General features: G+C 38.1%; 1 protein-coding gene across 1 annotated transcript in view; it reads left to right on the plus strand.

The window, feature by feature from the left end:
* CLVS2 (clavesin 2) overlaps positions 1-15,179 on the plus strand; it is a 65,163-nt gene extending 49,984 nt beyond the window's left edge. The window contains exons 3-5 of the mRNA XM_045798425.2: positions 573-683; positions 6,827-7,047; positions 14,190-15,179. Coding sequence (XP_045654381.1) covers positions 573-683; positions 6,827-7,047; positions 14,190-14,277 — 420 coding nt within the window. The 3' untranslated portion in view covers positions 14,278-15,179. The remainder of the gene's footprint in view (positions 1-572; positions 684-6,826; positions 7,048-14,189) is intronic.
* The last annotated feature ends 522 nt before the right edge of the window (positions 15,180-15,701 follow it).

The following is a 15,701-nucleotide window of genomic DNA, read 5'->3' on the forward strand; positions in this document are numbered from 1 at the left end:
AGAGAGCCCTCTGAGCCTAGAGCTCAATTGCGGGGCTCGATTCCAGAACCCTGGGATCATGACCTGAGCTGAAGGCAGATGCTTAATCATCTGAGCCACTCAGGCGCCCCTACAGTGAGTTTTGATATATGACAGTGCTCACATTGTGGATGACTATAGTGAGATTTTAAAAAATATTTTAATTTAAATACACTTTAATATAAATAATTTAAATAAAACTCTTACCTAACATAGATTCGGTATTTGACAGATCCCTAATGTCTTTTCTTGGCCTATAATGACTGTTAACATTTTGTAGGCTAAAAATGTGGCACTTCCTAAAAATGCTGAGTTCTTATCAACAAACTGCTCTTCAGAAGGACTTGCTTTATTACATATTGTTTCAGTTTAGGTCTGAAAGTTACAATGTTTCATGCGGTAAGTTTCTTCCTTCTTTCTTAGTCATTTTAGCTATACAAATCTTTTCATTTAAGTGTGTGGAATAACAAATGTATATCCCATGTGACCTTCCTCAAGCCTTCTCAATATACTAAAGCATGTGTTGATTTTCTCCCCACTCCGTGTTCCTCTAGGATAGTTTCCCAGCGCGATTTGGAGGAATTCATTTTGTCAATCAACCATGGTATATCCACGCCTTGTACACCGTGATCCGGCCTTTTCTAAAGGAGAAGACTCGGAAAAGGGTATTTGTTTGTTTCTTTGTGTTTTATTCTTTCTCCTCCCACATTCAATGAATTATACTGCTTAATGTGTATATAATATTGGCTGTGGTCAAATGTGCCTCTCTATTGCATATAAATATTCAACATACAAGACATTTAAAAATTCTCAAAGACCTTATGATTAATTCTGATCGGTGTATGTGTGAAAGAATACTTAAAATCCTGCTCGTCTACTTTCCCATAAATTGGGAGAACATTTCAGTATATTCATTATATATTAAAGCCTCAATTTAAAAGTAAAAAAAAAAAATCATGCCATGTTACTAGATTGTTATTAGTACACTTAATTCCAAGTAATACCTAGAGAAAAGTTATAACTCTATAAGCTGATATATGAATGCTAGTTATTTCACGATATGTATCACATTGAATATAGTGAATTTTGTAATATCTAATAGAACTTTGTAGTGATTGTCATGATCAGTCACACATTTCAGAAAGAATGCTGCTGTGTAGAAATATTAATATTTCTTTAAATGGCGAGTCATTTGAGTTCTAAGATTGATATTCATCTAACAATGAGGATATTCAAAGCACATACAACAAAATAATCATTTTTTTCTGCGAACAAGGCAATTTATATAAAGCATTTAGCACAGTGCATGGTACGTGGCAAATGCTGAACACAGTTATCGTTGTTATTAGGAATATGGATTTTAAAATGCATTTTAATGCCCTTTATTTCATTTTATCCTCCAAAAGGCTCTGAAGCGTAAATTTAGTAAGCCTTATCTCTTATTTCAGAGCTGAGAAAACTAAGTCTTAAGATGGGTAAGGAACTTGCTTACTCATTTACACAGCTGTAGAGTTGTAGAGCTAATGTATGAATCCAAATATCTCCAGATTTAGAGTTATTTTTACCACCGTGCTGTGACCAATTTCCAAATGATTAGTTCCAAAGTAAAATATACTTTACTTCTAAATGTGTATTGAAGGTAATTTTCCATGTTTCTCAATGAATGAGAAGGCACTTCAGGTATTTCTGAGCAATGCTGTAGAGGCCTCATTGTGAGCATAGAGGAGAAGTAATTGTTAAGTATGTGTTTGTATCAAACATTGAACAGAAGGTCTTCTGAATATGAATGTGTTGAAAATGTTCCGGTAGTATAGGAGGAAGGTTTCTGTAAACAATTGCAATTTGTATCAGGAATTGTTTCTACTGGTGAGAATCAAATTAATTTACATGTTAGAATTCAGGAAACTACTGATGTACTTCACAAAATAACACTTTCAAACTTTATGAGATGATCAGGTGATCCGAAACACCTGCTGGGGATTTTAGTACATATCATACTAGGGAAGGCTTCTGTAGTATTCACTCTAAGCCACATGCTGGTCTAAGTGCTTTACATATGTTAACTCATTTAATCCTTACAAGGATGGCTCTAGGGGAAGCATTGTTATTTTTCTCCTTCTATAGGTGGGAAAATGAGGCACAGAAGGTTAAGCAAATTGCTCTAAATCACAGCTAGGAGGTTGTAGAGCTGAATATGTGGATTTATTGGGAAGACAGTTTCAGACAGAGGACATAGCAAAGACAAAGGCCCTCAGGTAGAAACATGGTAAACAGGTAGTAGTAACTTGGCAAACAGCAAGAAGGTGCAGAAAGCTGGAGCAGAATGAGCTGCTGAGGAGGGTAATAGACGACAGGATACAAGGGAAGATGGTGTCCCAGATCACAGGGGGCCTTGTATTCCATTGCAAGGGTCTGGGCTTTTAGTCAGAGTGAAATGAGATATACTTGAAAGACTGAATACAGGGGTGACTTGTTCTGAGAACAGTGTTCTGCTCTGTTGAAAAAGACGAAGGAGGATCAAGTCTAACCCCGAGCTCCAGGTCTGGGGTTATTTGATTGAATTGAATAATTTTGACAATGCCTAGAAAAATTCATGGCTAGCATTATTCTAGATGGAAGTGAGGTGTCTGAGGTTTACCATTTTAATTAAAACTATATGACTTGTAAATATTGTAAAAAAATCTTGTAAAAATCTTTAAAAAAAAAAAGAGAAAGCAGTTATAGGTTAAAACACTTTTGATTTCTATTTATATAATCAATATAAAGTGCAAAGCTATTATGTTTCTTTACAGGTATTCCAAGTGATTCAGCATCATAATATTACTCAAACACTGTATACCTCAGATACTATAAATCTGTGCTCTGAAAAACTGGCAAAAGAATAATTGTGAATCTTCCATCACAAAAAGGAAACACCTGGTTCTCTCTTTATTTTATTATTTTTTTTAATTAAATGAAATCTGACTTTGAGTCTCCAACATACTGGACTGATGGAAATATCAACTCTGGGTGGTATAGGTGTCCCTTCTTCTCAAAATCTCATCAGTATCTGGAATCTTTAATGCAGAGCCAAACTTCCCATCCAGTATGGCCACTTCTGACATCCTCACTATTCAAGCTAGTATTAGTTCCTTGAATTAAGGTCTCTTTCTGCTTCCAAGTTGTCTGTGAAAAAAATAGCATCTTTGCTAAAGCTGGAACCCAATGCCTAGGCTTCAACCTCCACGCACTCTTAAGGTATTTCAGGGTTGTGGTCTTGCCACTCTCAAGAGCTGACAAGAAACAGGCTTCCCCACTGATTGGTTCAACTTTCTACCTGTTCCTCAATATGGTGGACTCTCTCTTCCATTCCTTGCTAATTCCCAAACATATTTCACTTTTCTCCCTTCCACTCAAGTCACCTATCATTATCTCTTTAATGGGACAGTGTAGAGAAATAAAATAAAAGTATTATTTAGGCTAATTCTTAGAATAGTAAGGTACTCTGAGGCAAGGGAGCCCACAAGGACAAGACTTCTTGCATGAAATGGTGGAAGGGAAAAAATGTAAGGAGAAAAGAACAGCAAAACTTTAATAAATGGAAGGCTTACAGAATATGGGAGGATAAACCATGGGAATATCTAAAGGCAAAAATCTTCAGACAGAAGAAACGTCCACTGCAAAAGTCCTGAGACAAATGTGTGCATGGTGTGCTTCAACGGGGAGGAAGTAGTAGACGTGTTCAAAGAAGGAGTTTATGGAGGACCTTACAGGATTTACTCTAAGAAAAAGGAGAAGCCAATGGGGAATTGTGAGCAGAATAACATGAGCTGACTAATGTTGTGACATGGTCATTCTGGCTTCTGTGTGGAGAACAGAGTGTCGGTGGCAAGAGTGGAAGTGGGGAGAGCAGTTAGAAAGTTAGTGTAGTAATACAGTTTGTAGGATGACGGTTTGACTTAGGGTTGTAGGGGTGGAATTCATCAGATGTTCAAATTCATGATATATTTTGAATGAAGAACCAGAAGGATTTACTGACAACTTAGAGAGGAATTAAGGATGAGTCAAAGGTTTTAGCCTGAGAAACTAGAATCAGTCATACCAATAACTGACGTTGAAAACAGGGAGAAGCTGATTTGGGGAAGAAAGCTGTGAGTTCAGTTTTGGACATATTAAGTTCTAAGGTGCCCATTGATGTCTAAAGTGGAGATGTCAAGTAGAAAGAGGAAATAGCAATCTGAAGTTTAAAGGAATGGTTTGGATGCAAAATCTAAATGTTCAGGGTGTGAACAGTATTTAGGGCCCTGGACTGAATGAGATCACCAAGGACTAAGTACACTTAGAGAAGAGAATAAATCCAAGAACTGAAGCCTGGAGCTCTGTGACATTAAGATGTTGGGGTGATGAGGAATCATCAGCAAAAGAGACTGAAAGGAAGCATCCGTCAAAGTAGGAGAAAATCAAGAGATGCTGGGAATAAATGTTGCAAGGACGAGAGTCATTTATATCCAATGCTGCTGAGAGTTCAAGAAAAATGAGTGCTGAGAATTGGACACTGAATTTAGCAACGAGAAAGAGTCTGAGAAGAACTATCTTAATACTATAGTGGGAAGCAAAGCCTGTTTGGACTGGATTCAGGGAAAATGGGACTAGAGTATTTGGACAGTGAAACAACTCTTTTGATGAGTTTTGTAATAAAGGGAAGGAGAGAAATAGGATAATAACTGGAAGTAGAAGTCTGGCCGAGAGAGGTTTTGTGCATCTGTTTGAGGGGGGATGGAAAGAGAGAGGTTGGCGAATTTGTCCTCTGTTGGGAAAGTTCCCCAGCCAGAGGAAATTTGATGATGTGAGAGAGACAGAAGAGAATTGCTTGAGCAATATAACCGAGCAGAGGAGAGAGGATGGCTTCTAGTGCACAGGTGGAGAGGTTGGCCTTTGTAGAGTTTATCTTTCCATTGTACTAGGAGCAGAGGCACAGCATATGGACACAGATGCTGGTGGGTGGGTCTCATCTGGTTGCCCTATTTTTCAGTGGAAGAGGAAACAAGGCCAAAGCTGAAAGTGATGTTGAGGGAGGAGGTAGCAGAATGTTAGCAAAGAGAGAGGAAGTAGTGTGCTAGGATTTCATTTGCTTCTCTAAGGATTTATTATAATAACTTGTGCATGACTTGAGGAGGTTTCTTACATGAAGAAACACATCTAATGAAATAAGGTTGTGTAACTAATAAAATAAGAGTTTCAGGTTCTAAAACTTACCCCCCCCCCGCCAAATTATTTTGATTTCTTATGAGAAGAACTTAAGTGTGTGTTGAGGGGGGTATAGGGGGGCTGTTGTGCTCTGCGAAGAGGAGTGAGAAGGTATAAAGTTTGCAGTTAACCTAATGTGCTTTGGAGCAGACGGCACCTTCCGCCTCTGTCGGCTCCGTATCAGGTAGTTCAGGCAGCTGTTTGCTCTGCCTATTTTGGCCAGTGACCTGCTCTCATCTGTTTTTACTGGTCAATAATCTGTTGAAATTACTTGTTGATTTATAGTTCCCATCCCTATAATTTTGTTGGATGTCATAGACTAGTTTTTCTTTGTTTTCCTATATATTTACTTCAGTGGACTCTAAAATTACAGAAAGCAGAGGTACTTATGTTAGCCTGTTCATCATAAACCTGAAGTATGAGTCACTTAGAAACTATGAGTGACTAATTCTAAGTTACTTATAAACTGTAATCCTTAAACAAATATTATATAAATTATATCAGGTGGCACAAATGCTCTTTCAGAGAAGATCAATCTACAGTTTTGAGATTGAAATAAAAGAAAAGAGGTAGCAATTTATGGAGAAACAAATCTTGAGTATGTACCTTGACAATTTTTTCAGTTTAAAGATTTATTTATTTATGAGAGAGAGAGAGAGAGAGAGAGCAGGGGGAGGGGCAGAGGGAGAAGGAGAGAGTGAATCCCAAGCAAACTCCATGATGAGCGAGGAACCCAACATGGGGCTCAATCACATGACCCTAAAATCATGACCTAAGCCAAAAACAAGAGTCCAACGTTCAACCGATTGACCTACCCAGGTGCCCCAATAATTTTTTAGTTTAAAAAAATGTTCTAGGTAATACCAATAATTAATGTATACATACAGCTTTACATTTTCACTCCATATTCCATTTATATTTGAACAATAAGCATGGAATCCTCCAGTAGAGAAGATACTGGCAACATTATAGAACATAATTCCTTTGGGATGTGAACCTTCACTCAACCTTTCATTATGATGATGCTAGTCTACTTTTATTTATATCACACACTTTGCATTACAAAGCAGTGATTTGGTGGTTACAGTGCTCTTATTTTTATTAATGATAAAAGAGAAAGCCATACTGGTAACAGCTTTTGAGCTTAATAACTTGGATGGGCTCTATAGTTGATGAGTCCCTTATGAGAATGGTGTATTTTAACAGTATTCATTAGGCACATCATTAGCTTTGCACAACTAACATCAAGATGATGTATAGATCAATGTGCCCATTGGATTCTGCTCATGTCCTCAACTATAAAATAGGAAACCAAATTTCAGGTTCCAGCTCTTTAACCCAACCACTATCTGACTTTCTAGAAACTACTTAGGATTCCTATGCCTCAGGATTTTTATATGAAATATTAGGATAATAGTACATCCCTGTCTGTTTCACAGAGTTGATGAAAGACTTAAATATTTTAACAGACATGGAAAACTCTCATTTTTGCTTTTCCTAGCCTCACTCCCTCCTCCTAGCATTTGGATAGTATTTATTCTCCTGTGTGTGTTTCTCCTCACCCTTCTTCTTGCATTTGTAGATATTTTTGCATGGTAACAACCTGAACAGTCTACACCAACTAATTCATCCTGAGATCTTGCCTTCCGAGTTTGGAGGAATGCTGCCCCCTTATGACATGGGAACATGGGCAAGAACACTGCTAGACCACGAGTATGATGATGACAGTGAATACAACGTAGACTCCTACAGCATGCCCGTGAAGGAGGTGGAAAAGGAACTCTCCCCCAAGTCCATGAAGAGGTATGCCGGAGGTGGGTGGGAAGTGGGCTGCAGCCAGTGTGGGGATGCCCCCAGTGAATTCCAGAGCTTATACTTTTGGGGAGTATATATTCAGTGGGATTTTAAATCCTTTTATGCCCCCATGATTAGACATCTGGGAATTTTGAGTCAAAGATAAAGTCATTCAAGGCAATGTCAACTCAGTTTTGTTCCATGGTCACAGACAATCCAACAAGGCTGTTAGGGGACCCTAAATCCAGAACTTTTTCAAACTATACCCCCAGAGTTCTGGGGGAGTACCTTAGGCCGAGCAGGTGGGGTGGGGAGAGTGCCCATCTCCACAATGAGAACAACTCTCCTTCTATCTAAGCAATTTACTGGACTTTTGTAAAAGATTTCATTTGAAGAAAGGAATCCATGACAAAGTCACGCACACACGCACGTGCGTGTGCTCACAGATACATTTCAAATATTACATTTAAAACTTATATTCTCTCTTTAGTATCTCTGTCCTGTTTCTGATTTAAAGGTCTTCCTGGGACAAAACATTCTATTTTCCTACAGCTTTACTCTTTATAAAGTTCATTCTTGAGTGAGATTCTGATTCCTTGCTTTGACTCTCATGGTATTTTATGCCTATTTTCTTTCAGTCAGTGCAGGTTTATTGAAACATGCTCTGTAATAGGCACTTTCCTAGGTGTTTTGGATTCACTGTGAATATACACACGTCCAGCCATAGTTTAGTGGTGATGGAGGATGGGGAGTTGCTGAACATGCCCAAATACATAGCTGCCTCTGAGTTTGCCTTCTGCTGCAAACCAGAAGATACCTAATTCTCAGGCTTCCCCAGGCCACAGCAACCCAGAGTTCACTTAGATAATAGTAATGAATATTATTTCTCTGCGCATTTCCCATCACAGAAATATAAGAACCACAGCCCCTGCAAGTCTTTTCACCTAGCTCAGGGAGGACCAAGGCACTGCCCCTGTCATCCCTCACACCATCTTTCATCTTTCTCTGAGGAAAACCTATGGTCCTTTGGTCATAGTTATGTTCACACAGGGGTATCGATGTTCTCAGAGGCGGGTCTTCTTGTGCTGCTGCTGCTGTTGTTGCTACTATTGTTGGTGTGTGTGATGTCCTCCTATCCCCAGGCTGCTCAACAATGCCTTGGAGAGAAAGGAAAGGCTGGAGACACCTCCAGCTTTAATTTCTCCACCAATCAACAAGCTTAGGTGTCAGCCAAGTCTGGGCTTCTCAACTCCTTTCTCTTAAAACAGGGTTTCTTACTGTGATTCTGTGCTCCCCTATCAAATCGGTCCATGGATGGGCTCTCAGAGGTGTCTGTTAAGTGCTAAACGTTATATTCAAAATTATATGTGTATGTGTGTCTAGGCATAGATATTTTGTGCATTTTTCTGGAGGAAAGGCATATATTTCATCAAATTCTCAAAAAAGTTTTCTAAAACAAGCAAACAAAAAATTAAAAGCCAGTTGTCTAAGAATAACTTCCTTCTTCTTTTTCTTTCTTTCTTTTTTTTTTTTTTTAAGATTTTTATTTATTTATTTGACAGAGAGGGAGAGAGAAAGAAAGCACGGGGAGGGGCAGAGGGAAAAGCAGGCTCCCCACCAAGCAGGGAGCCTGATGTGGGACGTGATCCCAGGATTCTGGGATCATGACCTGAGCTGAAAGCAGGCACTTAACCGACTGAGCCACCCAGGTGCCCCAGAATAACTTCCTTCTAATAAAAATAATAATTCTAACTGTTGTTGCAATCTGCCATTTACTATGTACTTATCATGAGTCAGGCCTTTTCTAGGTATCTTTTTTGTAACATTAATATATTTTATCCTCACAGCAACCCTGTTAAACAGATGTTCTATCCTCAAAGTCACATAGTCTATATGTAGTGGACTGGGGTTCCAGTCCATGAGGTATAGAGTCTAACATGTTGTTGACATAAACCTTCCTTGTCTACCCTCTGAGATAGCATGATGTAGGGCTGTCACTCTGGAATTGAGTTACACAAGGATTTGGAAACAGCTGTCATAGGTGATCCCTGGTCTTTGCCTTTACCAGCTAATGATGCTAATATCCTTCAACCACTTCTGTGACATGTTCTCTAATGTGGTGCCCTCCTTGGAGCACATATCTCTCCATATCCTCCACATTCTGGGTGTATCCTATCACCTGCAGTCTGCGTGTCCGTAATCTTCCCAAACTTCCTACCTGGTGTCTTTGCCTCTACCCTAGCCCTGCTCCCCGGGCTCCCATTTATTATCCACATGGCAATCTAAAAGATCTTTTAAAATCTAAGTCAGATCATTTCACTTCTATGCTTTAAATTTTTTAATGACTGCTGATTATATGGTGAATAAAATCAATTCTGTAACGTGGCTTACAAGTGCTGTATGATCTGATCCTGCCCCCCTCACCCTTCTAAGTGTATCCCACCTTCTCTTTCCTCCCTCTCTTTCAGCCACAATATCCTTCTTTCTGCTCCTGCAGCCTCCTTCTCCAGCTTGTTCCTTTCTAAAGTCCTTTCCACTTGTCACTGCTGCTTTGGATGCTCTTTTCCTGCATCTCCTAATCGAAGGTCATCTCCCTAAGGGAGTGGTTAGGTCTTTATCAACCACTAGGTCTTAATCAACTCTACTTCCTCCTCATTCTGGTCACTCCCTATCAGTCACCTCCTTTATTTTCTGCTTGTCAAATAAATGACTCATTTTATTTATTTTATTTATGTCCCCTCCCCAAATTTAAGCTTCATGAAGACTTCAGTGGCTTTGTCTATCCTGTTCTCTGAATCTCCAGCACCTGGAGTAGGGCATGGAACAAACATGGAGGGTGCTCACTGGGGACCAGTGGAGTGAATGTGCTCTGCTGTCAGTGGTCCCTTTCAAGTGCCGTGTTCAGAACTGAATAGGTGACTCTGATGCTATTACTACTTGCATCTAAGTTCCAGAACCCTAGCTTTGCCCTCACTGGCTTCCTTTGGTTTCTGTTGTTGACTCTGTTGCTGTGTTTCAGGCAGCCAAGGCGCATTGCTGATTCATATTGAGCTCCCTAGCACTAGAAGGCTCTTGACTTACAGATCCATATCCTCATAATTCTCTCTTTTCGTGTTTAGCTTTTTCCTCCAAGCAGATAATTTTAATTGATTAACACCATCTTGTTAGATTTGGCTCAGTCTGTCCACCTTTTGAAGTCTTTTTGGATCCTGATTTTCTTCCCCAATTAATTAGGCCATTCTGTCCTCTGCAGACTTGGCTCACAGCACGTCGACCTCCCCAACCCTGAGTTTCTTGCTTCTGACGTGGATTGATTAGAATTTCAGACATCCTTTGTTTGGTGTAGGTTTTGTATCATGTGAAGATTTTGGGGTTCTATCTGAAAACTTAGAAGAATGAGCTTAAGAAAGTTATTTCAGGGCGCCTGGGTGGCGCAGTCGTTAAACGTCTGCCTTCGGCTCAGGGAGTGATCCCGGCGTTCTGGGATCAAGTCCCACATCGGGCTCCTCGGCTGGGAGCCTGTTTCTTCCTCTCTCTCTCCCCCTGCTGTGTTCCCTCTCTCCCTGGCTGTTTCTCTGTCACATAAATAAATAAAATCTTAAAAAAGAAAAAAAGAAAGTTATTTCATTTGATTCTCACCTTCTGTGTGTCAGGGAGTGGCAGTTCCCCATCAAGGATGGGAGACAATTGTTCCTAGAATCCCCCCTGCTCTCCTCTCCCCCATTTTTTTTTCCAGTTTTGTAATATCATTAGACTGAGAGGAAAAAAATCATACCTTCATCAGAGACTTGTAGATATTTCCTCCTTCAGGGGAGTTTAGCTAGATGTATAGGAAGAAGACTTTGTTTTCCTATGTTGATTTGTGGAGGAATAGCATGGTCACGTGAAAAGATACAAAGTTCAGTAGATTGTGGGGGCCTTATACTAGGGGCACATCTTTTACCTTATATCTCTAGTACCCAGGATAGTGCCCAGGATAGGCACATAACAGCTGCAGTGAGCAGCAATATTAACATTGCCAATGTAATATGATCTCCAATTTTATCAAATAATATTCAACATCTATTGTTACTACCTGTCAAACTCCATCTAATGCTTTGTATATATCGACTCCTTTGCTTCTGTAAACAAATAATCAGGTAGTGCTATGCCCCTTTCATTGGTGAGGAGACCCAGATACAGAGGAGGTAACTTCCACATGTCACTGCTAGTGTTGGAAAACAGGCCATAGGATACCATAAGTCATCTCCCTAACTGCTACCATTTGCTATCTGCCAGAATTTGTGCTGTGATTTATGCATGCATTATTGAATTTGATCCTCAGTACATCTGTAGGGGTAGGTGTTATTATTCTCCATCCTACAGTTAAAAGAACAAAATCCAGGAAGTTTAAATAGCCTCCTTCTGGTCATAAGAGCTAGCAAATAGCAGAACTGGAATCAGAATCCCCTTCTGTTCAAAATCTATCCTCTTAAACACTAAGGTACAGCACCATATTGTGGATGCACAATAAATGATACCTGAATAATTAAACGTAAATGATTGGGTTTCATGAAAAAAAAATACAAGTTATTCATTGCAAAGACAGCAGAGGCTATGTGGCGACTGCTGAGATATGCTATGAGTTAATGATAAACAACTCCTTTCATTGCAGTGGAAACAGACCAATGCACTAACAAGTCGTGGTCCTGCACAAATACCCCTGTAGTTTTGGATGGGACAGAAAAAAAAAACCTATACTAAAATAACAGTACATTTAGGACAATCCCAAAAACAAAAAAAAATCGTAATCAGAAATCATTTCTGCATGGCTTGTTTTATTGAGGAATTATTCTACATATGGAGCCAGCATTCATCATCCAACACTTCTGATACCGGTTGTGCATAATAAAAGCAAACTAGGAATTTAATCGCAGGTTGTAGTGCACTGTAATTTAAAATATTTCATCAAAATCACCATACCCTCTAATCATTTTTTTTTAATAGTCAAGGAACATAAGGATTTAAAAGATTGTGTGTGGGGGTGTGTGCCTATGTGTGTGCATGATATATGTTTTAATAGAACCTTATGGCAAATGCTTAAATTGTGCACCTTGTGCTGTCTAAAAAGCTTTGTTGTGTTCTGATTGATATTATTAGGATATGCATCAGCATTTATAGAATAAACCTAACTTTGTGAGATTTTTAAAATGTGTTTTCTGTTAAGAATTTCTTTTTTATAGGATAAATTGCTTTATCTTTATTATTCTTGGTTTTAAATGCTTAGTACCAAACTTCTTTTAGTACAGAAATTATTTCTTGGGTAGAATAAAGACACTGAGATTCGGTTATATAGCAGACTGTAATACACGTTGTGTTCACTGAAAGGAGAGAAACTGATGAAGTCCCTGCTCGTGGAAATTGTAGTTAAGTGGGTACCAGTTGTCAAGTTAATACTTCAGTACAGGACGTTAAATGAACTTTTTTTGTGTTTTAACATGGATTTTTCTTAGGAAACAATTTTTTTTTTAGTTGAACCTAAGTAAAATAGTGGTAAACGTCTAATTCCTAAGTGTTTTGTGCAATTGTCTGCTGTGTTAAAATGTATTTTATTCACAAGATAAATGATTTTTCCTATGATAAATTATTACTACATTTAAAAGTGATACGAAATCTTTTATTCCCTCTTCTCTTCTTTCCCTCCCCCACTTCTCTCTCTCTCACTCACTCTCACTCATTTGCTAATTCAACTTTAGTTGATCTCCTTTCTGACATAGACATATATAACCTATTATTGAGATAAAATAGTGAAAATGACTGAGGAAATAAAACATTCCTGTTTTAATGCCCTCACCTTCCTTTTTGTTCCCCCTTTAGAAAAGAATTTAAGTTTATTTAAATGAGTGAGTCAATTAATCAGTTAATCCTATAATTATTTTTGCTTTGATAATTAGTTCCATTGCTGTTCTTTTTCATTAGCATGTGCAGTTGTATTTTAGCTTATAGTCTTTCTTTTTTGAGAGTTAATGAGGTTTGCTAAGAGGCATATTGCCACAGCAATAGCCAATTGGCTGGAATGCAGCAGCAGGGAGAAAATTCATTACCGAGGAGAATTTTAAAAGGGCAGCTGCTTCTTTAATGCCATAGCTATTAAGAATGCAGTTTCCTGCCATAACAGTAGCATGTTTCATTGACTTTCCTCCTTCCCAGTTTCATGTTGTTTCCTAATGATGAATTGAGATATAATTCCCACCTACTATCAAAAGCGGGTGTAAGGAGTTCAAATTCCTTGCTCTCCTAATCAGAAAGTAGTGCCTCTGCCTATACAAGAAGGTCTTTTTTTTTTTAAAGTCTTAAGTTGTTTCATGAAACTTTCCAAAGTAAGACTGATTTTATTCAGATGTTCTAGTGGGAAATTTAACAAAAACTCTCAAATTTTGATTTTTTTTTCTAATGTGGTCATTGGGAATAAAAAATGATGGTTAAAAAAATGCACGTTCATGTTAAATTTGTTTCATCAAGATTTTTTTAAAAAGATTGATTTATTTATTTGAGAGAGATAGAGCTTGCACAAGAGCTGGGGGAGGGGCAGAGTGAGAGGGAGAGAGAGAGAGAGAATCTCAAGCAGGCTCCATATCCAGCGTGGAACCCAGCTCGGGGCTCGATCTCATCAACCTGCAATCATGACCTGAGCCAAAATCAAGAGTCCTGGCTTAACCAATTGAGTCATTCAGGCACTCCTCACAGAACTCTTTAAGACAGGAATCAAGGCTCCTATCATTTCTATTTCATTTCTCATAACAATAGTTTCACTGTAATAATTTCCCATTTGGACATGTTCTATTATCACACATCTGTCCTATAAATTCTCATTCTCAAAGAAAAGACTCTTGATCAATTGTGAAGAGGAGAACTTAAGCCTATTATGGTACATTTAGAATCCTTTGCTGCTCGTTATTCTATTTAGAGCTCAAAGGGGATTGTTTTCTCCCTCTGATACAAAACCCACTGTAAGCATGTCCTTCTCTAAATGTGAGCATTCTCAGTTCATAAATCCCTTGATGTAGGGAAGATAATCCGCATCCACGAGAGAAGGAATAATGGAGAAAAGACAGAGAAGGGAACGGGATTATTTGGTAATAACTCACTGACATTGGCCTTTTCATTTCCAGATCCCAATCGGTAGTGGATCCTACAGTATTAAAACGCATGGATAAAAATGAGGAAGAAAACATGCAACCTTTGCTCTCTCTGGACTGATAACTTCTCTGCACTCCCCATGGATTAGACACGGAAGGTACTGTTTTCAGCAACAGGGACAGCACTGTGGAGGAATGACCAGCTGGAAACTTATTTATTCATGTTAATGTAGCATAATATAAAATAAGGCATTGGGCTTTCCCATTCGCTTGAACCATGGGTGCCCTGGTCTGGAGTTAAAGAAAAAAGTCAATAATTTATTCTGTAAGTGCCAAGTTCTTTGTAAATATAATGTAATCTTCACATCAAGTTTGTAAACTTTGGTAGTAACTGAAATTGGAAAAGATTGGCTCATGAGTCCATGCCAGTGATATGAACTATAACAAAAACCAGAAAAGACACATACACAATGGAAGCTAATTAAATGTAGCCCTGTTTCCTATGAAGCCATATTTCAGCTCTCATAGTGATTGTTTCAATGTTTTTCTCTGAAATTGTCATATTCCAATGTACTTTTAATGGACACAGGTAACTAGATGATTCTAGGAAATGAATATGATAAATGTATTTTCCTGTCTAGTGATTTTCATTTCACAGAAAATGTGTCCTAGTGACTATCACTGGCCTCGAATTTTGGAGACAAGGAATGGCAGAGGAGCTGGTAAACTAAACACTTGAACTCTTCTATGTTGTTTAATTCCCGGAGTCTTGTGAAAAGATATGTTTTCCAAATTAAGATGTGGAATTCTGAAAGAGAGTGGATTTTTTTTTAAACTGCTGTTTTCACATTGTGTCTTTTATTTGAGATCCCCTTGTATCCATGTCTGATGTACTTTAAGAACAATTTCCCCCAAAAACTCTTTGACCAAGAGAAAGAGAACTCATACATGAATAGTGTTTTGACAACTAATTTTGGACATAAATTTGCCGTGTACAGATAAGGGGCTAATTTCTAATTCTTGTTCACTGGTTGGATATATATATATATATATATATATATATATATATATATATACACGCATATATATATATTCACATGCACACATATATTTTTATTGAGCTCTAATAAATCCTTGATGTGACAGGCTTATAAAATAAATCATACATATTCAATGGTCTTAGAGATGTTATAAATGATTACATGAAATGCTAACTCCGGAAAACTACTTCCACTAAAGTTAATGAAAATGAGATATAGTGAAACAGACTTTTAGTGAACCTGCTTTAAGGAAATTCTAATTTAATTTGTAATGCAATCTTGAATCTGTGCCATTTTAGTGAAATATATTTTTCCTTCACAAAACAACAAGTCTCAACATAATGTAGGCAGTATCAGGTGACCAAGAGTAATAAAATTTCTCTCAAATTCAAGTTAATTATCTTAATGATCCTATAACTACAGATTTTCTTTTCAGAAAAGATTGAAAGAACATATTGCATCCATAAGACATAATGAAAGCATCTGAGATAGCATATTATAGTTT

Source organism: Ursus americanus, chromosome 11 (assembly GCF_024610735.1).
Source record: "Ursus americanus isolate L20-20 chromosome 11, mUrsAme1.1.p, whole genome shotgun sequence".
Taxonomy (NCBI): Eukaryota; Metazoa; Chordata; class Mammalia; order Carnivora; family Ursidae; genus Ursus; species Ursus americanus.